The 21,582-nt window shown below is 38.9% G+C and overlaps 1 protein-coding gene across 50 annotated transcripts in view; it reads right to left on the bottom strand.

Moving 5' to 3' along the window:
• Positions 1-21,582, bottom strand: part of SIPA1L1 (signal induced proliferation associated 1 like 1) — a 417,177-nt gene that overhangs the window by 143,582 nt on the left and 252,013 nt on the right. For 27 of the 50 annotated variants that reach the window (XM_063792953.1, XM_063792964.1, XM_063792968.1 and 24 more), the window contains one exon: positions 8,120-9,919. The exons of 4 other annotated variants lie outside the window; for them this stretch is intronic. In XM_063792953.1, the coding sequence (XP_063649023.1) occupies positions 8,120-9,617 (1,498 nt within the window). In that variant the 5' untranslated portion in view covers positions 9,618-9,919. Of the gene's footprint in view, positions 1-8,119; positions 9,920-10,563; positions 12,269-20,878; positions 20,932-21,582 lie in introns of those variants that run through there. 19 more of the 50 variants (XM_063792959.1, XM_063792975.1, XM_063792986.1 and 16 more) reach the window with 2 other exon arrangements.

The following is a 21,582-nucleotide window of genomic DNA, read 5'->3' as shown; positions in this document are numbered from 1 at the left end:
TGCAGGGGAACCCAAGCCATTTACAATAAGCCACCTCAGCCTTTATTCATAAATGTGATAAAGATCACTGGACAACTAACAGCATGAAGAAGAAAAAACAAGAAAAATAAGAAAAGTAAAACATACAAACAGGAAGATACAGGTTATTCAAGAAAAAGAACTTAGAAAAAAATCTTAATTAATACCAATAGAGAAATGGGAGGGGAGGTTATATAAGAAAAAATGATTATGAAAGATAACTATAAGGCGGGCACAGTGGCTCACGTCCATAATCTCAGCTCTTTGGGAGGCTGAGGTGGGAGGATTGCTTGAGCCCAGGAGTTTGAGACCAGCCTGGGTGACATGGTGACACCACATCTCTACAAACAAAAAAAAAAAATCTAAAAAAATTAGCCAGGCGTGATGATGCACGCTTGTGATCCCAGCTGTTGAGGAGGCTGAGATGGGAGGATCCCTTGAGCCCAGGACTTTGAGGCTGCAGTGAGCCATAATCACGCCACTGCACTCCAGCCTGTGACAGTGGAAGACCCTGTCTAAAAACAAAAAAAAATGAGTTATTGGGGGATTAAAAATATGACTGCTAAAAATAAAATTCACTGAAAGGACTGATAGAACGTACAGAGCTACATAGCAACTGCTTGTCATAAGATGAAATTGATGAGTACAGAACAAAAATAAAAAGAAATTGAAATTACAAAAGAGAAAAAAAGGGAAGATAAGTCCAGGGGTTCACCACCCATCAAAACAGAGTTCCAACAAAGGAAGCAAAGAGATTGTAGAAGACTTTTTTAAAAACCTCTGTTTAATAGCTTCCCATTCATCTTAACTGCACTAATTGGAGGCTATAAATACCATGAAGGCAGAGGTGTATCTCTATTTGTTCTCCTCCAGACACTGTATCTGGCACAAAATAGATGCTAAATATTATTTGAATGACTGAACAAATGGACAAATGAGTGAATAAATGTGCAGTTATTTTAATTTTTAAAACTACTTTTAAAAAATGAAGGTACTCTTGACAATAGTAAATTGGATAATGCATTTTTGTATGTTGGGGCAACACTCTGATTTCCCTTCTAGAAAGAACCTGCAACCAGTTCGGTCACAAGAAATAGGATTAGTTAAAAGTCTCTGGATGCAGTGCCTTCAAATCTACTACAATTTTTGAGCTGGGCCACACTCCTCCTGGGCAGCCCCTAGTCAATAGCTGAGCATGCTGGGGTAACAGGACCTGGCTACTACTCCCCAACAAGGAGTAATGCTCTAGTAATGCTTCTCTAATGCTCATTTTTGACCCTTTGCATTGACTGACACTTTGTCAGATCTGCATCACGGTCTGAGGCTCTCCCTGCCTAATCTTCCTTTGTCTCCTCTTTCCTTTGAAGGACTGAAGCCTTTCTCTGCGAAATTATCTTTCACAGACCTAAGTTACTCTCATCCAAGCCCCTAACCACTTGCAGTCCTGTATAGTCTCAGCATCTGCCTCTCAGATGACCCACATGTTTGTTACATGATTGAATAAAGGACTATCTGGCAAAGACAAGAGGTTAGATTTTGAGCAGGGTAGACTATAAAGGGACTAAGAAACCTAGAATTTGGGTAAGAAGCATGAGGCCCTGAAGTTACATAAAGAATTGGGAATGGGACAGAAGGAACAGAAGTTACCTGCAATTTGAAGGTAGACTAGAGATCGTAGGTTGAACACAATGAAGATAAAGGAGGCATCAAAGAAGCTTTAGTTTACAGAAGGAGAGCAATGATGAGGAGGGGAAAAAATGGTGAACTCCAAATCTCTCTGCACATGGGTTACAGATGCCAATGAGATAGCCATCTGGGTAGAGGCAGATTAACAGCTGGTGAGAAATGCAGCCGGAACTAAGGAGAAAGCCTGGGGACAAAGGCGTTTTATTTGGATATAAATGTAGGCTAATCATCTTTTTCCAAAAAGAATTGAGGTCATTAATGATACAGGATATATATAAATCATGCTAATGAAACAGAATAGGAAAATAAAAGATGAAAGTGAAAGCAGATGTGTTAATAATCAAAGTTGTATAGTTGAGCATCAAATTTCGTTCTGGGAGTTGAAGTAAAACTAGACATACAGTGAAACAAAACACACACACAAAATACCTATCATCAGAAAGGCAGGCATTTGGTAGCTACCGGTTTCAACTTCTGGCATCAAATTCTAAAATAAATTTTTCACGTGAACTTTCTAAAGGGGCTGATGAATGACACAATGAAAATGTCTTCATCACCAGCTTTACCGCAAAACAAACTCTGTTTTTATATGACTGGCTCTTAAAAAGATGACCTTTAATAAAGTCAAGTGTTGAACTAGTGTGGTCTTTGATGGCCTATCTTGATTTTAAAATAAAACACATGTAGGAGCAGTTGAAGCCCACGCCCTTTTAAGCAGCTTCCAAAAACCTCTGGCTTGAGAGGCTCAGGCACTGTGAAAGCCTTCCAGATCAGGGTGCAGCTGAGCCACGCTTGCAGCTGAGCCACGCTGGGACTTCGAGATCACAGTGAAGAAAAGAGAGGACCTCTGCTTTCCAAGGAGCAAACACACAAAACCACAATACCTACTAGCTTTCTTGCTTCTGGAAGCCCTGAGCAGATAAAAGGACAGCAGCAAAACACACTCCTAGCTTAGCTTCTCAGGAAGGCATTTAGTGCCTCAAATCTCCCTGTGAGGGAATACATAGAGAGCTACCTTTGAATGAATTACATAGATTATATATAAATAGAGCGTTTAAAAATGAAACTACATTGAAAAATACTTCAGTTAAAAAATGAAAGGCAAGGGCATTAAAACAATTATTATATATGTATAAAAACTTTCACCATTCAATTCATTTTGGCAGAAAATAACTGCTAAATTCAACAGCGTAGAACACAACATGGTTCAGCAGAACAGACTCATTGACCTTGGAGTTTACCATTTATCTGAAATCTAAAACTGTCCACATCAAAAAACTAGAAGTAGAATAATTATATTTAAAGAACACTGAATTGTAAGGCATTCTATGGTACTTTTCTCAAGCCTAATATTTACATAGCAGAAGGATTTTTTAAAAAGCAAAAAAAAACTGAATAAACAAAATAAGCACACATTTTTAGAAATATATTTAGCTAATCATATTCCCTGATGTTCTATATGCACTAAAAAAATCCACTAAAATTTATAACAGCTATTTAATGATGCTTATTTGACAGACTGGAACTTGAAAAACAGCTCTTGATAGCAAAATTGAGAGTATATGAGAGTGCTAAAGCTGTAACTTTAGTACAAATCAAGATAAGTGTGGTATTCTAAAGAAACTATGTTAAAGATGGCTGATTACAAGAGGGTGAGAGGTAAAGACAGAAAACAGCAACTGAAATGTGCTTTGTCTCCTCAATCACTGTTCAACCTGATTTGTATGTGTTTTGGAATGGAGGAGGAGGAGGAGGAAGGTGAACAGTAAGAACAATCAAATCTGGTGGCTTACAGTTATCCAAAGAATATTTAGGTGCATAAGCATTAGTCGTCCCTCTTTTAAGGAATGGGAAAATACTCTTAGATGCGCTTCAGACCAGATACTGTGTTTCTCCTGGGCAGTGTGCAGTAGAAGGAGGCCCTTCCCTATCACAGCATCTTCAGTAACTTGACTTTGAGAGTAACACTCCACCTACCATGAAGACAAGCCTATCAACACTGTTGATCAGTGGAGCAACAAATGCCACTGCCAAGAGCCCATGGGCTCCTCTGTCTTCATTAATGCATTCCTCTGTATAGGATTCAAGGAGAACACACTTCATAGACAATTATACACTCGGTGCAAAATTGAAGAAGTCCTGTGGGGCCACAGAAACCAAGATGAGTAATGGCTTGGAAAGGGTCTCCTCCTCAACAAGCTATGCAGGATATAGGCAACATTATAATTATTCTATAACTTAGTATTTTCCACTTATAAATTTCCTTAGTACTCTGATCATGGTGACTATCTAAATGAAAACACAAGGCCAGGCACGGTGGCTCACGCTTGTAATACCACACTTTGGGAGGCCAAGGCAGGCAGATCACTTAAGGCCAGGAGTTTGAGACCAGCCTTGCCAACATGGTGAAACCCCATCTCTACTAAAAATACAAAAATTAGCTTGGCACAGTGCTGCACACCTGTAATCCCAGCTACCTGGGAGGCTGAGGCACGAGAATCGCTTGAATCCAGGAGGCAAAGATTGCAGTGAGCTGAGATTGTGCCACTGCACTCCAGCGTAGGCGACAGAGTGAGACTCTGTCTCAAAAAACAAATAAATAAATAAATAAATAAATAAATAACACAAAACACATACATACTCAAAGGAAGATAAGTAATTCAGGTTAATCTGAATGCAGCCCTACTGCCTAGTCTGTGCCTCCGTAAGGAGGATGTGGCTATCACTTGGACTTCTATCACCAGTACAGATCCACCTTAATGTCCAATGGGCATTAAGTGAGGAACTCAATAAAGTACAAAGAAGTAACACGATGAATGTTAGCTATATTATTACTGTCATTTAATCCTGGTTCTCAATATAAACATACACTCACTAGCAAAATGGCAAAGAGAAGTGGGCATGAGAAAGGACTGGAAAGAAAAGCATCAATGGCATGTTGCTTATTTTACTAAATACAAACAATGGGATTCCTCTATTGATCCAGAATTCTTCCAGCAATGGACCTGGCTTCTATGTTGGACTAAAATATCCTCTGAAGTCTCAATTTGTAAAATAATGTTTATAAAAACAACGTAATAATAAAGTGATTATAGCTTCATCAGCCAAATATGATTTTTACATATAATATCAGCTGTATAGCATACTTTAGTAAAGTACTCCCCCTCCACCCCCTCCCCACCTGAGACTTACCCACATTGAAGTCAGGAATGCATTAGGCAGCCAAATGGAAACTACCCGGTGATAAGCGGCTGAGTGACAGCCAGGTCAGCACTGCCGCACCTTGGTGCTAGAGGATAAATTACATCTGACACTGATGTACTCCTTCAACAAGAAGACTTGCTTTAAGGTTCTGATTAGGAAAAATGAGTTAGTCTGCTAATTTCAGTGAATCAAAGTTGTCTATTATAAGACAGAGTTGTTTGTTTAGATATGTTTTATACTATATAAAAGTATAAACAACAATTTTTAAAATGTACAGTTTATACTTTACAGAGCTGAATTTCTGCTCCAAATTTTGTTATCCAGAGCCACTATTTGTGGTATATTATCATACTGTAACAAATTGCCTGTCTGACTTGAAAATTCTAAGTTGTGTGGCCCAAGAAAAGCTCTTACAGTAAGCACTCTGTGTAACTGACTTCCACTGAACAACTTCCTGGATTAACCACTGCTCATAATTTCCCTGCAAACCATGCTGACGAATACCCAATGGCACTAGCAGTCTAGTGGGTGATCCCTAGGTGCCATACATACTTTCTGTTCCTGCCAGCTGGACCTCATGCTGACAAAGAGTGGGCTGTTTATACCAATTGACTTGCTATTTTAATTATGAAATTTAATCATGAAAGCTGATGAAATATGAGTACAAAAGATAAACGTTGTTCCTATTAAAAACTAAGGCTTTATACAAACTTAATAAAGGCAAGTCATTAAAAAGAAAGCTGTTGGATTAAATGTGGGCAGGACAGCTATGAAAAAATGAGAAAAAATTTATGAAATCTAAGATTTTGTACTCAGATTATGTTGTTAGTCTCTATGTTTTTATTCTTATGGTTTAGCCTATTAACACAATTAAGAATTTAAAAGAGTAGAATCATTGTCAAAGAAAAGCCCTTGGCCTCACAAGAGTTTGGCAAACATATTCTTATATGTGTTAATGATAATAAAACAGTTTGAATGTATACTTTTTAACAATTCCCTGCTTGAGTTGATATTTTCAATTCACTAGTTCCAATTATGCTGGGTAAAAGGGTATTTTCCGTGCTTCAAGTTAGTAACTACTGGATTAGTGGCTATTAGATTTATGAGGTTATTATGAACAAACAGGATTAATCTGGAATCTAGGCATTCACATTTTTATTCCAGACTTTTGAAAGATAAAATACTTTAAGATTCTCCATCTCTTTAACCTAGCAGAGATCAGAGAACAGTGATTAAGAACATGACTCTGTTCAGACAGCCTGGCTCCAACATTTACTAGCTCCATGACAGCCTATCACTTAAGCTCCAGTTTTCTCAACTGGAAAATAAGGTTAACAATAGTACCTACCTTCCTGGGCATCAAGAGATTGAAATGAGAAAATGTGGCATAGCAAATGCCTAGTACAGTGCCTGGTACACAGTAAGTACCCAAAATGTTCATTATTATAATATTATTATACTGCCTAATAGGAAAAAAGTACCCATTATTACATAAATTAGATTATAACTAATATGTTTCAGTGTCAGTTTTGGGTGGAGGCCATTTTGCCTCCACCTATCGACAGCTCAGACACACCTGCAGAAAATTTGCACAGGTACAGTAAAGCAGGGGTTCTCAGCTAGGGGTTAGTTTACCTCCTAAGAGACATTTGGCAATGCCTGAAGACATTTTAGGCTGTCACAACTAGAGGGAGGAGGAAAACCTACTGGCATTAATAGTGTGGAAGCCAGGGATGCTGCTAAGCATCCTACATCCTACAATACACAGGACAGCCCCCTACTCCACCCTACCCCAACAAAGAATCATCTCACCCCCAAATGCCAAGTTGGCAAGAATGAGAAACCTTGTACCTTAAAGGACAGTGTAACAGAGATGTAATTTCTAAAATATAAACTTCAGAAAATTATTCAGAGAAGATAAATGTTTAAAAATGACATCAGGGTACGCAATACAATATTGATTCCAAGACCCACGCTATAGATATGTAGGAATGAGACATGGATGTTTAGTCACGAGACAAGATTGTTTCCGTCAACAAGCCTTCTGGAATGGGACCTATCATGTAGTAATATTAAGATATGCTTTATTCTAAAGCAATTGTTATAAAGCTATGAGTACTATATTTGAAACTAAACTTCACTCATAATTTTAAATACCATTCAATAATTTTAAATAATTTTAAATACCATTCAAAACCCCAAAACAGTGGAAATCAAAACACTGCGAGAATAGTTTGCAGACAGGGAGCCTCTCGCCACAGGCCTCTTCACTTGGCTACAGAGATGACCGATGTAGCTAATGTAACACAGAGGTATGTCCTTCGTGGGTAAGCATCCTGTTTCCTCGTTTGTCTACCTGGATGACTTAAACTCATTCCTTAACTAACGCTGCTCATAAAGCTTGTAAGGGTTCACTTATACTACTTACTTTTCGGTAAATCACAATGGTCTTTCTTAAAAGTATGAGATAAAACTGTGTATAATCTCAAATATATATGTGTATATATATGTGTGTGTGTACATATATATATATATTTTTTTTTTTTTTTTTTTTTTTTTTACTCTCCCACTCAAAGAAAAGATTAGAAAGGAAGTGGCCCTTATGTCAAAGGTACTTCTCTCTTCAGTGCCTTTTCTACTCAAAGACCTAGATTTGATTCTTGGCACTGAGACTTATTGGCTCTGTGACTTTTGTCAAATAATGTAATTTGTTTTCACAATACTTCCTGTAAATGGACAGGAATATATTATAATTACCACCTACTGATGACAACATTGAAGCAGCAAAGAAATGATTCCTGTACTTACTGTGGAAGTGATAAAAAATGAAAGTAGCATTAAAACTGTTTTGCAATCCTTAAACAACAGCTATATTTCAAATATTTTCAACTTGGTATATTTATCCCTAAAGGTGACACAGCAAATCTACTGTACAACAAAGACTATAATTTCAATCGCTAAGTCAAAGGGGCTTTTTATTTGTAAAAGTACTATTTAACATACAAGACATTTATATATCTGAAAGGAGAAAGTAACTCAAAAAATGCAAAAAGAAATAAATTGAGCAAATGGTTATTTAGCTATTTTACCATCAAGAAAGATAAGACATGCAAACCTTATGTCACATTGTTAATAAATATCTTAATATACAGTACTTTTCTTCAGAAAGTACTGCAAAAGAAAATGTAAGAAATAAAGGATCTCTACTTACCCTTCTGGTAGAAAAATTTTCTATAATAGTATGCACCCAGATCTACGTGTTCCACGATGTATCTTTTCACTCTATCTAGGTGCAACACCAAGTTCTCCTTGGGCACTTCAAGTACTGCCACTCCTGCATTTGTGCAATGGGAACTAAGGGTAGACTCAAAGGAGGCACTTTCACATCCACTAAAGGAGCCAGAATTTGATTTCGAAAGGCTGATTTTCCTCTCCCCTTCTCCACCTATCTCATTCCGAAAATATGGACAGCTCATTACAAGCTCATTGCTTTTATCATCTCCCTGGTCCATGCTGAGGCTTCCTTTGGAATTCAGGTCCTCTGTGCTGCCCATTGGGGAGCTAAAACTGGCTGAATGAGACAGAGGTCCAGAGACCAAGGATGCCACGGCAGCTGCGGAAGCTCCAGTGGTGGTGTTTCTCCTCTTAATAACATTGTGCCTGTTCATAATTGCCTCATTCAAATCAAATAATATACTCTGGACATCATAGTGGGCAAAGCACTTTGGACATGTCCAGGGCCTGACAGAGTCTTCCGATCGGTTATCTTCAAGATCTGATGACTTCCCAAGTTCTTCACCTTTGGCATTGCGCAATTTACGAAAAATAGATGAGTCTCCAGTTTCAGATTTTGAACGTCGCTTGAGTGGTTTTTCCCTTTCCTTAAAAAGCCTGAGGTTCTCTCTCTGTGAGATAGGCCCGTCTATTACATCCAAAGAGAAACCAGAACCCTTGCCACCACCAGTAATGAGAAAGTCACTGAGCTTGGTTGGAGTTGGACCTCGATCAGATTTGTCATCTTTGTAGCCCTTTAACAAATCAAAAAAGCTTTCTCCGGATGTTCCCTGTTTATCAATTGAAGATGTGCTACCATATTCCCTGTGCAGTGATGGTCCAGTCTTGTATGTAGGTGAGATACATTCATCAAAGCTATCCACATCAAGTTCACTTATGGTGATATCACTGTTGCTTCGCTGGCGTATTCTGCGAAGAGCTTTTCTGGGGGAGCTGGGGTAGGCTTCAGGCATGAGAAATCTGGAGTCCATGTTCTCCGACGGTCTTGTCTTGTTTTTCAGCGTGTTCTGTATGCTTTTCAGCATGGCTGAGTCATTGGAATTGAGGCTAACAGAACTTCCCTGACTCACAGGACTGCTTTTGGAGGACAGGCTATCAAGGCAACTTGAGGTTTCTATTTCCTGGCTTGAACGGCTAGATTCTTTTATGTTTTCCTTTCTTGGGGGCCAATCTGCAATCCTTGCCCTTACCCCCATTTTTGGGACTCCGGGGGTTGAGGTTATATGGTGAGAACCTTCACTTCGGGGGGGTCCTACAGGAGCCATAACTGATGATCCTAAGCTGCCATTTTGGGACCGGAAGCGCCGCATGTAGAAATCATCAGTGTGGACTTTGGGGGTGCCGTCTGTGCCAACAACAGAGGCCCTGTCAGTGGCAAGAGGCCTTTCTGTCTGTGACCGTTTCAAGCTGGTCATGATGTAAAAGCAAGTAGACTTAAATCCCTGCAGCAAGGACCATCATATCTGTGTTTTAAATGTGCACTTCCCTTTTGGAGAATGGCTTCCAGAAAATACAAGAGTTGCATGAGATCTTAATCTTTTTCATTTAAAAGGTTAAATGATGCTTTATTTGTAAAGCACTGAAAAATTGGAACTTCTAAACGTTATAATCCACAACAGTTTCTTTGCTTCACTTTAACAGAGGGCTTTCTTTCAGAAAAAACTGAATGGAACTTGTACTACTGAGATTCTGTGGTTGCCATAATCCCATGCTTTCTCTAAAAGAGAAAAGGATAATTTGAATTAGCAGATAAATACATCTAAAAACAAACATGCAATTGTCAAAACCAGACACATGAAGATAAAAGACTCAATAATGGATTAGGATTCACAGTTCCACAATCCGTATTTTTAGTAAAGCAGGTTTGAAAGAAAGGAAGAAAGTAAAAACCATTTGATAAAATCCATAATTTATATTCTAAAAAAAAAAGACTATTAAGACTTCATCTTAATTGAACTGTTTCATAAAATGGGGGGCAGGGGGAGGGGTACATCTTGTTCTGGATATCATGGCTCCTACCCAAAGTACAGACTTTTGCTCCAATGACCTCTAAAAATGTAGAACATCATGAGCTACTGTGATGACCAGAAGTTTGAGATGTAACCAAGTGAATAAGATAATTAGAGCAACAGAGTTTTTTGACAAAAGTAAAAACTGAAAAATGACTTTACTGAATATGCTGCAACAATCACTTTTTAACTCCTCTATTCCAAAATCAATACATGTTTTTTGTTTCCTTACAAAGGCTTAACATAGTTGGCAAAAACAAATACAGCAGGAAAAAAATAAATAAAAAGGGTTTTCCAGGAGCCATTATATCCATTAGCACTCTTTTGTATTTTCCTCTACTTTATTACTTACCGAGACGAGGATATTGCAGAATGAATCCAGCATTCACCACCACCTCTTCCCAAGCTCTCCTTAGTTTCTTGTACTCTTAAAAGCTAGAAGTATCTCACTAATGAACAAAATGCCTGCATTTCCTCATGCAGTACAACCTACTCCACCCCATCAGTGCTAATTTATGAAGACGGCAGAAACAAAACACAGCTCTGAGTGGCCCTCTCCATATCCCCAACAGATTACAGAGAACTGTTAGCATCCTTCCAGGTGACGGGCATGGAAACAAACTTCCTCATGAGCACGTCAGGCAGAAGGCAGGAGACACAGATTCTGAGTACAAAATTCTGCATGGTTGCGTACATTCTGAAAAGAAAGGCAGAGGCTCCTTTTCCAAGACTCCACAAATTACACAAGAGGTGGCCTTTAAATTCTTGCCAAATACATGTTTGGAAAGATGCTGCTGAACCAGCACTGAGCTGACAGGGCGGCATTGTCTACAAATCACGGCTCTGACACCGGAGGACGACCTGCACTTGCTGCACTCTCCACTCAATGGTAACAAGCACTTACTTCCACGATAATTAAGCATCTCCCTAGTCGGCTTCCTGCCTCCAAGGCAGGCGCTTTCATTTCTCTTGCAGCACACAGCATCATCTTAGAAGACTCGCTGCTATTTAAAGGCTGGAACATGTAGGGGTGTTTCAAAAAAAAAAAAAATGCATGCTGCCTGCAGAATGCAGGGTGAGGCGAGCTCCGGCTGGGCTCGTGCTGGCTGAGTCTGTGGAGCCATTCAGATAAATGCCAATTGTTTTCACTAGCACTCCTCTTCACCATCTTTTGTAAAAGGGATAATAGTTTTGCACTGCTACCTAATTAAACCTGGCTTTTGAACTTTCTAGATACTTCTACTGTCAGACTGCTATTATTCCCTTTACATTCCAGAACTTTACATGTTCCTCTTTCAATGATAACCCTTCAAGTGACAAAACATGCTAACTGTTGCTTCCGAGGATATCAAAGGACAGCATATATGGCCATAGCAAAGGTTCAAGAAGTGATTCTCATAAAATGGAAGGAAAATTGATCAACTGAACCAAAATGCAAACACCTGTTCAACATCTCCCAAAAAGCTGATTATTTCAATGAATACTCTACATAGCATAAATAATACTTCTAAAGTAGATTTTATAAAAATTAGATGCTTTCAACATTTCTCACAACCTCACAGAAATCCAAATAAATCATCTTTCATTCCCCAAACATTCATTCTCTAAAAGGACAACACACCAATCCCACCATGATAAAAACTCTTGCCACATTTCATGTGCCTTAGAAAATACTTTACTGCAGAGCTGTCTTTCCCAGGATATGTGAAGTTATTTCCATTAGAGGAGGAAACTAAAAGCTGGCAGTAAAATACAAGAAATAAAACTGACTTGGAAATGCTCAGTCTCCACCATCAGTATTTCTCTTCCAAACCATCTCATATACTTCCAATATTTTTAATGAGTTTATAAAATCTTATTTTTAAATATAAAAATTTCTTACCAATTCAAAAGAAATTTCAAGACTCCCATTACATTATATAACAACGACTCAATGTTTTCTTTTCATTTCAAGATATAAATAAGCACATGGGAGAGAGAGAAGCCACGTTTTAATGGCTTGTAAAAACTGATGAGGTTCGAGATGGGCAATTATGTTAAATAACAGATTTTTTTTCAGTCATAAGGACCTTCCTTTTCTATGTATTTTTTTTCTCCCTCTCATTTTCCATCTCCCTCCCTCCCTCCCTCCCTTTTCTCATTCTTATTTATAGCATCGAACCCCTTTGGGGTACAATATAAACTTTGGGCACTGACTAGCATATATGGAAATATACATGCTTTGCACTTATTAAACTACCAGTCAAAAATAATGCTGTCTATCGATGTGTATCATATGATGACAGATCAATAATACCTTCACATCTATTCCTTAGGGTTGACTGAAACAGCAAACCTATGTTGACAATGATTAGCAACTCTCTTAAATATCAGCAAACCTGCCTAAGTACCAATATGGTAAAAAGCAATAGAATTAAACAGAAGAGCAATACGAATTCACAGCATGTCACCTCCATCTGTTGAAAGAGCAGGCTATATAAAAATTTTCCTTATTACATGTTTAATTTTACAGCTCTAGATACTATCTAAGTCTATGGTAGATCCAGGTAGCTAGAATACTAATTCCATCTAGAGGGCCCATAGTTTAGTTCAATGAGTTCAATTCAACTAGTTGAAAGTCTTTTCATCACTCAAGATCTCTCACAACCTAACCCAACATTCTTCCAGAAGAAATGCTTCCTCCTCTCATCCAAATCACCCCCTATGTTTCTGTAGTGTCTTCAGAGCATGGCCAATACATCCACCAGTCCCTCCTTCAAGGAAAGCTCCAGGTGTAGCAGGGAGACACAGACAAGTAAGAAGATGACGGGGGATGCATGGGTCATGCCTCCTTCCTATACACTTTCCATTTTGATTGTAAGCTCTTTAATAACAGAGCTTATAATCTCCTGCTGGGACTAATTGTACCACAGTAGGTCAGCCATTTAGAATATCAAGTCCCTGAGAATGCTGAAAGCAGAACCTCTTATGGGATCTCTTGATTGCCAAAAATCCCTTGTCATTCTGGCTCTGTGAAGCATCTGTACTCCTGAACCCATCCTCCATCCTGAACCTCTCTTTTCTGGACCTCTGTGATAACCATGTGCTTCTTCATTTTCTCTTGCCTCTTTTTGCCCACTACTCAGTCTTTAGTTGGGGTCCATTGAAAAGGTGGTGTCTATGGTTTATCTCTCTTGCCATTTTTCATATTTCTGGAAAGGGGTATAAAAGGTATTTCTATCAGGATGCATGTGAGCACTGAGTGTATTAGGATGAGACAGAAGCATGGGTCCACTGGAGTAATAATATCACTGTGGAAAGCAGAGGGTTGATTGGGCTGGCTCACATTTGTCTGTGCAGCTGAACAAAGGCAGAATAATTAAGTTACTGGCTGGAAATCTGCATGGCAACCAGTACTCTGTCTGTTGATACTGTAGGTGCCTGCAGCTTTAAATATCATCTCTATGCTGTTACCTCCAAATCTCTGGTCATTATCTTCTCCACTAAACTTCAGATAAAATAGAGGTGGGTGCTCATTTGACATCTTCTTTATTTACCTATTTTACAATGAAATAACCAACAAGCAGAATAATGAAAAAAATTTTTTTTCAAGAAATGATTAAGTGGTAAGGAAGGGAGCACATTCTATTCCTAATTCAAGGAATAGAATGAAAGAAACAACATCGTGCCAAGGGCATAAAGAGCAGTTTAAAGGTTACAAGAAGAAGATGTGGGAAGGGGGTGGGGTTGGGGGAACACTACAGTTCCTGTTGTGAAAGAATTACAGTGCAATATGGTAGGGTCACCAGAAAGATGTAGCGTTCCTCATAAAATACTTCCACATTCCAAAATGAGATCTTCTCAGATTCTTTAACTGGTACAGCCTAAAATACAACGCCAGCTCTCAATGTTTCAGGGCAGTAGAAGGAACTGTGCTGATGAATAACTATTCAAATGCCCCAATAATTCAGAGATATATACTTCAGAAGTATTTATGAAAATTTCCAGGCCCAGCACAGTGGCTTGTGCCTGTAATCCCAGCACTTTAGAAGGCCAAGGCAGGCAGATGGCTTGAGCCCAAGAATTTGAGACCAGCCTAGGTAACATGGTAATACCCAGGCTCTTAAACAAACAACAACAAAAAAATAGAAATAGTTTTTGAACTTGTATACACAGACTTAGAATGCCTGTAAATATTCTTACTTTGGAATGTAATAGAACACTATTTAAAAACAGAAATATAACTTCACAGTACTTGAATATTAGATGAGCTAAGATAATCAAATAAGGCAAACTATTTTCTTTACATCCCTTCTTGGCTTTCCTGAATTCCACTCACATTACATAAAAGTTGCATCTCAGACAGAAGGGATGGCTCACTCTTTCAAGTTAGCCTGAAACACATCTTAGTGCAATGTCATGGATAATTTAAGATTTATGAATCAGCGTAAAACTTTTTAGAATGGAATTTCTACCTCCTTTCATTTCTGTATTCTCCCTTCAACAAAAAGCAGGAAGAGTTGAGAAAAACAGTTGATAAATCTAGTTCCTGCTCTCCTAAAAAGAGACAACACTGATGGAAACAAAGTCGAGTCAAAAAAACTTTTGGTAAAATTAACAAAGTGAATAGAAAAGTTATAGATACAAAACATGTAACATGATAAAGCTGTATTTGAATTTAGAGATAAGAAAGCAACTTAAAATGTGCCTGTTTGGACACAGGAAGGATCAAAAAGGAAAATCACATTTCCCTCCCACTCACCCTCGTAGCTAAAAAAGTTCAGTGAAGAAAGTTATGCTTCTAAGGTTTTGTTAAGCTTGAATATAGTTTGTATAGCTGAAGGTGAAGGAAAGAACACAAAAGTTTGGCAGAAAGCTTGAGGGCAGAAGAATGATAAAGAATGCGGGAACAAGTTACGTGGTGGAATAATAATATTATTATTATTACTATTTGAGACAGGGTCTTGCTCTGTCACCCAGGCTGGTGTTTGGTTGTATGATCATGGCTCACTGCAGCCTTGAACTCCCAGGCTCAAGTGATCCTCCCACCTTGGCCTCTTGAGTAGCTAGGACTACAAGCATGCCTCACCATGCTTGGTTAATTTTTAAAATTTTTTGTAGAAACAGGGTATTGCTATGTTGCCCAGGCTGATCTTTAACTCCTGGGTTCAAGGGATCCTACCAAAGTGCTGAGATTACAGGAGTAAGCCAGTGCACCCAACCCATGGTGGAATAATTGGTAAGTAGTAAATTGATTCAACAGCTGGCAAAATGAAGGAGAACAGAAGTACATGTCAATGTTTATCTCTTACATTTAAATATGACTAATCTCATGCAATAAGCACATAATAAAATACCAAAGACCTAAGTTGGGACAGCTTAAAGTAGGAAGGGCAAAAGGAGTAAAAGATAGTAAGTAGAAAGGTAAAAGTGAAACAGAATTATTAGAGGAAAATAGTGTTTGAGGTGTGATAAGTTATAATAACACTTTAAAGGAAAACAAACCAAAAGCTCACTAACTCATTGGGGGCATTGAGAGTTTCCATGCCTGCCATCAGGATAGCAAGAGACCAGATGAGACCGAAGAAGTAAATGAGTGTTTTTATCATAATAATTGTATGATAAAATACAACTGTCATACATTTAAAATACATTAAAAAAACTTATTCACCCAATACTGTAAATTGAACAACTGATTATCAAATCAAATCTGGTATTAAATAACTTATTACCAAATATATCTGGGGAAAGAGGAATGTGAGAAATAGATGCCCCAGGACAACCAGTAAGTATCCAGCACACGGGGTAAGTGCTTGTCCATTTTCCCAAACTATGCTCAAATTCAAGAAACCCACAAAAAAGCATTCTATAATTAAATAAGGCAGTAATACACTGTATATATCACCTTGCTTAGGACATCGTGATATATGTTGGTCTATTAAAGCCTCCAAGAAATCTGCAGCCACAGTGGCTCATGCCTGTAATCCCAACACTTTGGGAGGCTAAGGTGGGAGGGTTTCTTAAGCCCAGGAGTTTGAGACCAGCCTGGGTAACATAGTGAGTTCCCATTATTTTTATTAAAAAGCAGAAAACACCACCACTACCACCACTAATTTTATTAAACTAAGAAATTTCTTAACTGATTTGACCATGGACTCACTTAAAAAAAAAAATCAAACATTTTATATCATGCATCCTATTGAACATAACTGGGGACAAACAGACCCATATTTCAGAAGAATACAGGATAAAAAACTGAAAATACATTACAAATTTTGATATGTTATAGATAGATAGATAGGCAGGCAGGCAGGCAGACAGATTAAAAGGGCAAAGTTAGTTCACCAAAGGACTGACAATGTTTGTCTTTTGATTATGAGTAATTTCTGTTTTTTTATTTATATTTTTTATTTTCTGAAATGAACATGTGTCACCTTCATAATCAGAAACAAAACTTATGAGAAAAAAAGCCATCTTTCTGTTGCTAAAAATATAAAATATGATCTGGGAATGCAGTATGATGACCACACGTTTAAATACTAATTCTAAGATACTATACTTTGTTAAACCTCCAGCCATTCAAATCACCAAAAAAAGTAAAAATCCAAGAGATGTCAGGTCCTTCCTGTAAGATGTTCTTGTGCTAAATCCCCTAATTAAAATGAAATCAAAGAAGGCTGTATAAAGTAGAGAGTACTAAAGATTATAAGATTAGCAGTATTTATAGGATTTGAATAATTATTTCACATAGATGATTAACACAATTGCTTATATTTCCTCATTTACAGATGCTTTCCTTATATTTCATATTGACATAAAAGTTCCCTTGTGCCCAGCAGCCTTCACCTTGTCCCCTCCCAAGACTGTAGTGACCTAGGAAAATCAGATGAGGGTACCTACGCAGAGCACAGGTTGCCATCATTAGTTCCCCTTTCCTGGGAAGCATCTACTTTCCTACGTATATTCTGTCCTTTTCACAGTCCTCCTTCTGCAGGATTGAGGCTAAATCTGAAGAATGTCTCTATGTGGACTCACACCAACACCCTGGAGAGCTTTACTAAAGTGCTAGGTGGTATCAGTGGCTCAAGGAATCGCATACTGGGGAAGAAGAACCTGGTAGTACTGATTTTCTTCTTTGAGGGCAGAAGAGAAAGCGATGAAGTCAGATTTACATTAGAATAAGCCATGAAAATTGCCTTTGATCCACATATAATGAACTCTGTAAAAAACGCAGCAGAGAATCTGCATCTCTAAGACAAATTTTCAGGCTGCTAACATTGGCGATCTGAGACAGTCACTGTCAGTGACACAGGGCGCCATCTCTACCCTCAAGTCTCTATTATCTAACTGGAAAAAGAAGACAAGTATGTAGGAAACGGGAGGGGGCTCAGCAGGAAGGAACACCACAAATGGCTTTATTAAGGATAGTGCAGTTTTCTTATTTGAATATTTATGTTCCAAAAAGAATTTAAGAAACTGCACTTGAAAAAACACGTTTAAATTTAGCTTAGGAAAAAAGTAGAAAGGAGCATAAGAACAATGGGTGAACGTAATATCCAAACTATTATTAATCATGATTGATATCAACAGTAAGCATATTTCCCTTAGCAGATTTTGAAATACCACCCAAGAACCTAGAACGTAAAAGAAAAAAATTAAAATTACTCCACATTGCCTTAGCATGTCCTTAAATACAGACTGCATATGGTTCCTCTGTCTGTCTGACTGTACCGTTATCTCTGAGCATAACCTCTCTCCCTCAAGGGATCTAAGACAGCAGGACTCTGTCACCCATTTCGTTTCCTCACACATGCTCATTCCTCTCCTTCAGTCCTCACCAGCACCCCAGGAGTACAGCTGACCCTTGAACAACACAGGTTTGAACAGGGAAGGCCACTTATCTGTAGATTTTTTTTCAATAAATACACTAAAAAATATTTTGGAGAATTGTGACAATTTGAAAAAACTACATAGCCTAGAAATATAGAAAAAAAAATCAGTAAAAAGTAAGGAATGTCATGAATGCAGAAAATACATGTAAGATATTAGTCTATTTTATCATTTACTACCATAGAAAATACATAAATCTACTTAAGGAGCTAAGATGTATCACAACTTATGCACAGAAAGATCATAAACGGTGCGGTCTGCAGCTGAGAGAAATGTAAACAAATGTAAAGATGTAATATTCAATCATAACTGCATACAATTAATTGTAATACATACTGTACTCCTAAAATAATTTCATAGCCATATCCTGCTGCTATTGCGGTGAGCTCAAGTATTACAATTCTCTGATTAAAAACTAATCCTCTCCAGGTGAGCAGTTCCTCTCTCTGACAAACTTCATGTGAGAGTAAAAAAGTGACCACTCGTGGTTCTGGTGTATTTTTCACGCTTAGTAAAATACGTTAACCCCAAATAACACCATGGGACCCATATGAAGTGCCACTAGTGATGCTAAAAGTGCTCCCAAGAAGCAAAGTCAGGATTTTATAAGAAAGAGTTGGATTGTTTGATCTGTACCATGGACTGAAGTCTGCAGCTGCAGTTGCCTGCCACGTCAGACAGATGAAGTAAATTTACAGTACTGACAAATACAGTAAAGTACTGCAAATGTATCTTCCTGATGATTTTCTTAATAACATTTTCTCTTCATTAGTTTACTTACTGTAAGAACACACTATATAATACATGTAACATACAAGCTATGTGTTCATTCACTGTTCATGTTATCAGTAAGGCTCCTGGTAAACAGTAGGCTATTAGTCAAGTTCTGGGGGAATCAAAAGTTAAATATTCAACTGCATTCAGGGTGGGAGTTGTGGTGCCACAATCGCTGCATTATTCAAGGGTTAACTGTATCTCCATTTTACGAATGAAGAAAGAGCATAGAGAGGTAAAGGAGTGGTCAGGCCAGGTGCAGCGGCTCACAACTGTAATCCCAGCACTTTGGGAGGCTGAGGAGGGAGGATCACTTGAGCTCAGGAGTCTGAGACCAGCAAGGACTCAAACAAAGTAAGACCTCAAACAAAGCAAGACCTTGTCTCTACTAAAAAATAAAAAATAAAAAGTCCGGGAGCAGTGGCTCACGCCTGTAATCCCAGCACTTTGGGAGGCCAAGGTGGGCAGATCATGAGGTCAGGAGTTCAAGATCAGCCTGGCCCACATGGTGAAACCCCGTCTCTACTAAAACTACAAAAATTAGCCAGGCATGATAGCGTGTGCCTGTAATCCGAGCTACCTGGGAGGCTGAGGTAGGAGAACTGGTTGAATCCGGGCGGCAGAGGCTGCAGTGAGGCGAGATCGCACCACTGCACTCCAGCCTGGGTGCTAGAGCAAGACTCCGTATCGGAGAAATAAAAAATAAAAAATAAAAAAAATTAGCCAGGCGTGGTGGTGTGTGCCTGTGGTCCCAGTTATTCAGGAGGCTGAGGTGGGAGGGCTGCTTGAGCTCAGAGGTTTGAGGCTGGAATTAGCTGCCATCGGACCACTGCACTCCAGCTTGGGTGACAGAGCAAGACCGTTTCAAAAAAAAAAAAAAAAAAAAAAAAAGGCATGCCCAACAAGTCATAAAGTTAAGCAAATTGTGTATAACACAAAGTGCAGCTGGGCGCAATGGCTCACACCTGTAATCCCAGCACTTTGGGAGGCCAAGGCAGGCGGATCACCTGAGATCAGGAGTTCAAGACCAGCCTGGCCAACATGGTGAAACCCCACCTCTACTAAAAGAATACAAAAATTAGCTGGGTGTGGTGCTATGTGCCTGTAATCCCAGCTACTTGGGAGGTTGAAGCAGGAGAATCATTTGGACATGGGAGGCGGAGGTTGCAGTAAGCTGAGATTGCACCACTGAACTCCAGCCTGGGCAATGGAGTGAGATTTGTCTCCAAAAAAAAAAAAAATAAGTGCTCACTATATAGCAGGCTCTCTCTCAATACTGGGCTAGTGGTTACAAAATTTATGGTAGAAAAACTACTTTGAAAATATAAAAGAAAAAAAGGCTCCCTTATAGCCTGTGTACCACTTCTGCAGTCCAGCGCAGGAATGAATTTCTATATCCTGTGGATATGGATACAGTGAGAGAAAAAGTATTTATTGATAATTAACTTTAACTTTTTAAAAATGCTATGGTAGTCATGTCACTTTGAGAACCTTCAGTGGCTCCTCAACTGCCATGCCATTATTTTCTTCTTTTTTTTTTTTGCTCTGTCGCCCAGGCTGGAGTGCAATGGCACGATCTCGGCTCACTGCAACCTCTGCCTCCCAGGTTCAAGCGATTCTCCTGCCTCAGCCACCCGAGTGGCTGGGACTGCAGGTGCCCGCCACCACACCTGGCTAATTTATATATTTTTAGTAGAGACGGCGTTTCACCATGTTGGCCAGGCTGGTCTCAATCTCCTGACCTCGTGATCCACCTGCCTCGGCTTCCCAAAGTCTGGGATTACAGGCATGAGCCACTGCACCTGGCCCCTGCCATTATTTTCTTATTTAGGCCTGGATTTTAGGCCTGGAATTCAAGAGTAACTGGCACCTGCCCACAAACTGTTTCCTTCTTATATTAACAGAAGGAAACAGGCTTGCCCTAAACAAACCACTGTGCCCTCTTCATAAAGCTCTACCAAGTGACTCAGCCTGCAGGAACAATTCAATATTGACAATTTAAAACTGTAAGTTATAAAGAATACCTTGTCTGAGCCCATCATTTTCCACCAGTAGTAGCCAGAAACTGTAAGTCCACCTAGGATTAAATAGCAAGTGTCAAGTCCAGGTTTACATTCAGATTTCCTCATTCCCCTACTCTTACCCTGCCTGTTGCACCATGCTGTCCTTTCAGAGCATGCTTGTTCAATAATCTGTTTCCATCCATTGTAACCAGTTATGTATGCATCAGGCACTGCTCATTATCTCACTAACTCGCTAAAGCAATCTTTAAAGAGCTATTATCTACTGCAGTTTGTACATGAAGACCCAGCAGCTTAGACGAGACTGGGTCACTGCTCGAGAGTCTGATCCCTAAGCCATGTTCCTTGTACCAGGGCACCCTCCTTTCTAAAAATGCTTCCCTTTCTGCTACTTACTGAAATTTCAAGATTCAGTCTACCTGTGGTTCAGCCTTCTCTCCCCAGTGAGACTTTCAGGCTCTTGAGGAAAAGATCTGTCCAATCCTTATCCTGAAAGCACCTAAGCTTAGTACCCTTGAAATGTAATCACTAGAAATAAAAGTTACGTGCTTTCAGCTAAAATAGAATGGAAATTAACTGATAAATTATCAGAACTTCTATTGTAATCTAAAACATAATCATGGTTATTTCACACATATCTGTGTTGAGGGAGAAATGCCAAAAACAAGTCCACATTAGCAAAATTTAAGAAAGGTTTCAGCTTCATC

The sequence above is a fragment of the Pan troglodytes genome, chromosome 15, assembly GCF_028858775.2.
Source record: "Pan troglodytes isolate AG18354 chromosome 15, NHGRI_mPanTro3-v2.0_pri, whole genome shotgun sequence".
In the NCBI taxonomy this organism is placed as follows: domain Eukaryota; kingdom Metazoa; phylum Chordata; class Mammalia; order Primates; family Hominidae; genus Pan; species Pan troglodytes.
Note: the sequence above shows the minus strand (reverse complement) of the source record. Positions and strands in the feature narration are given on the sequence as shown.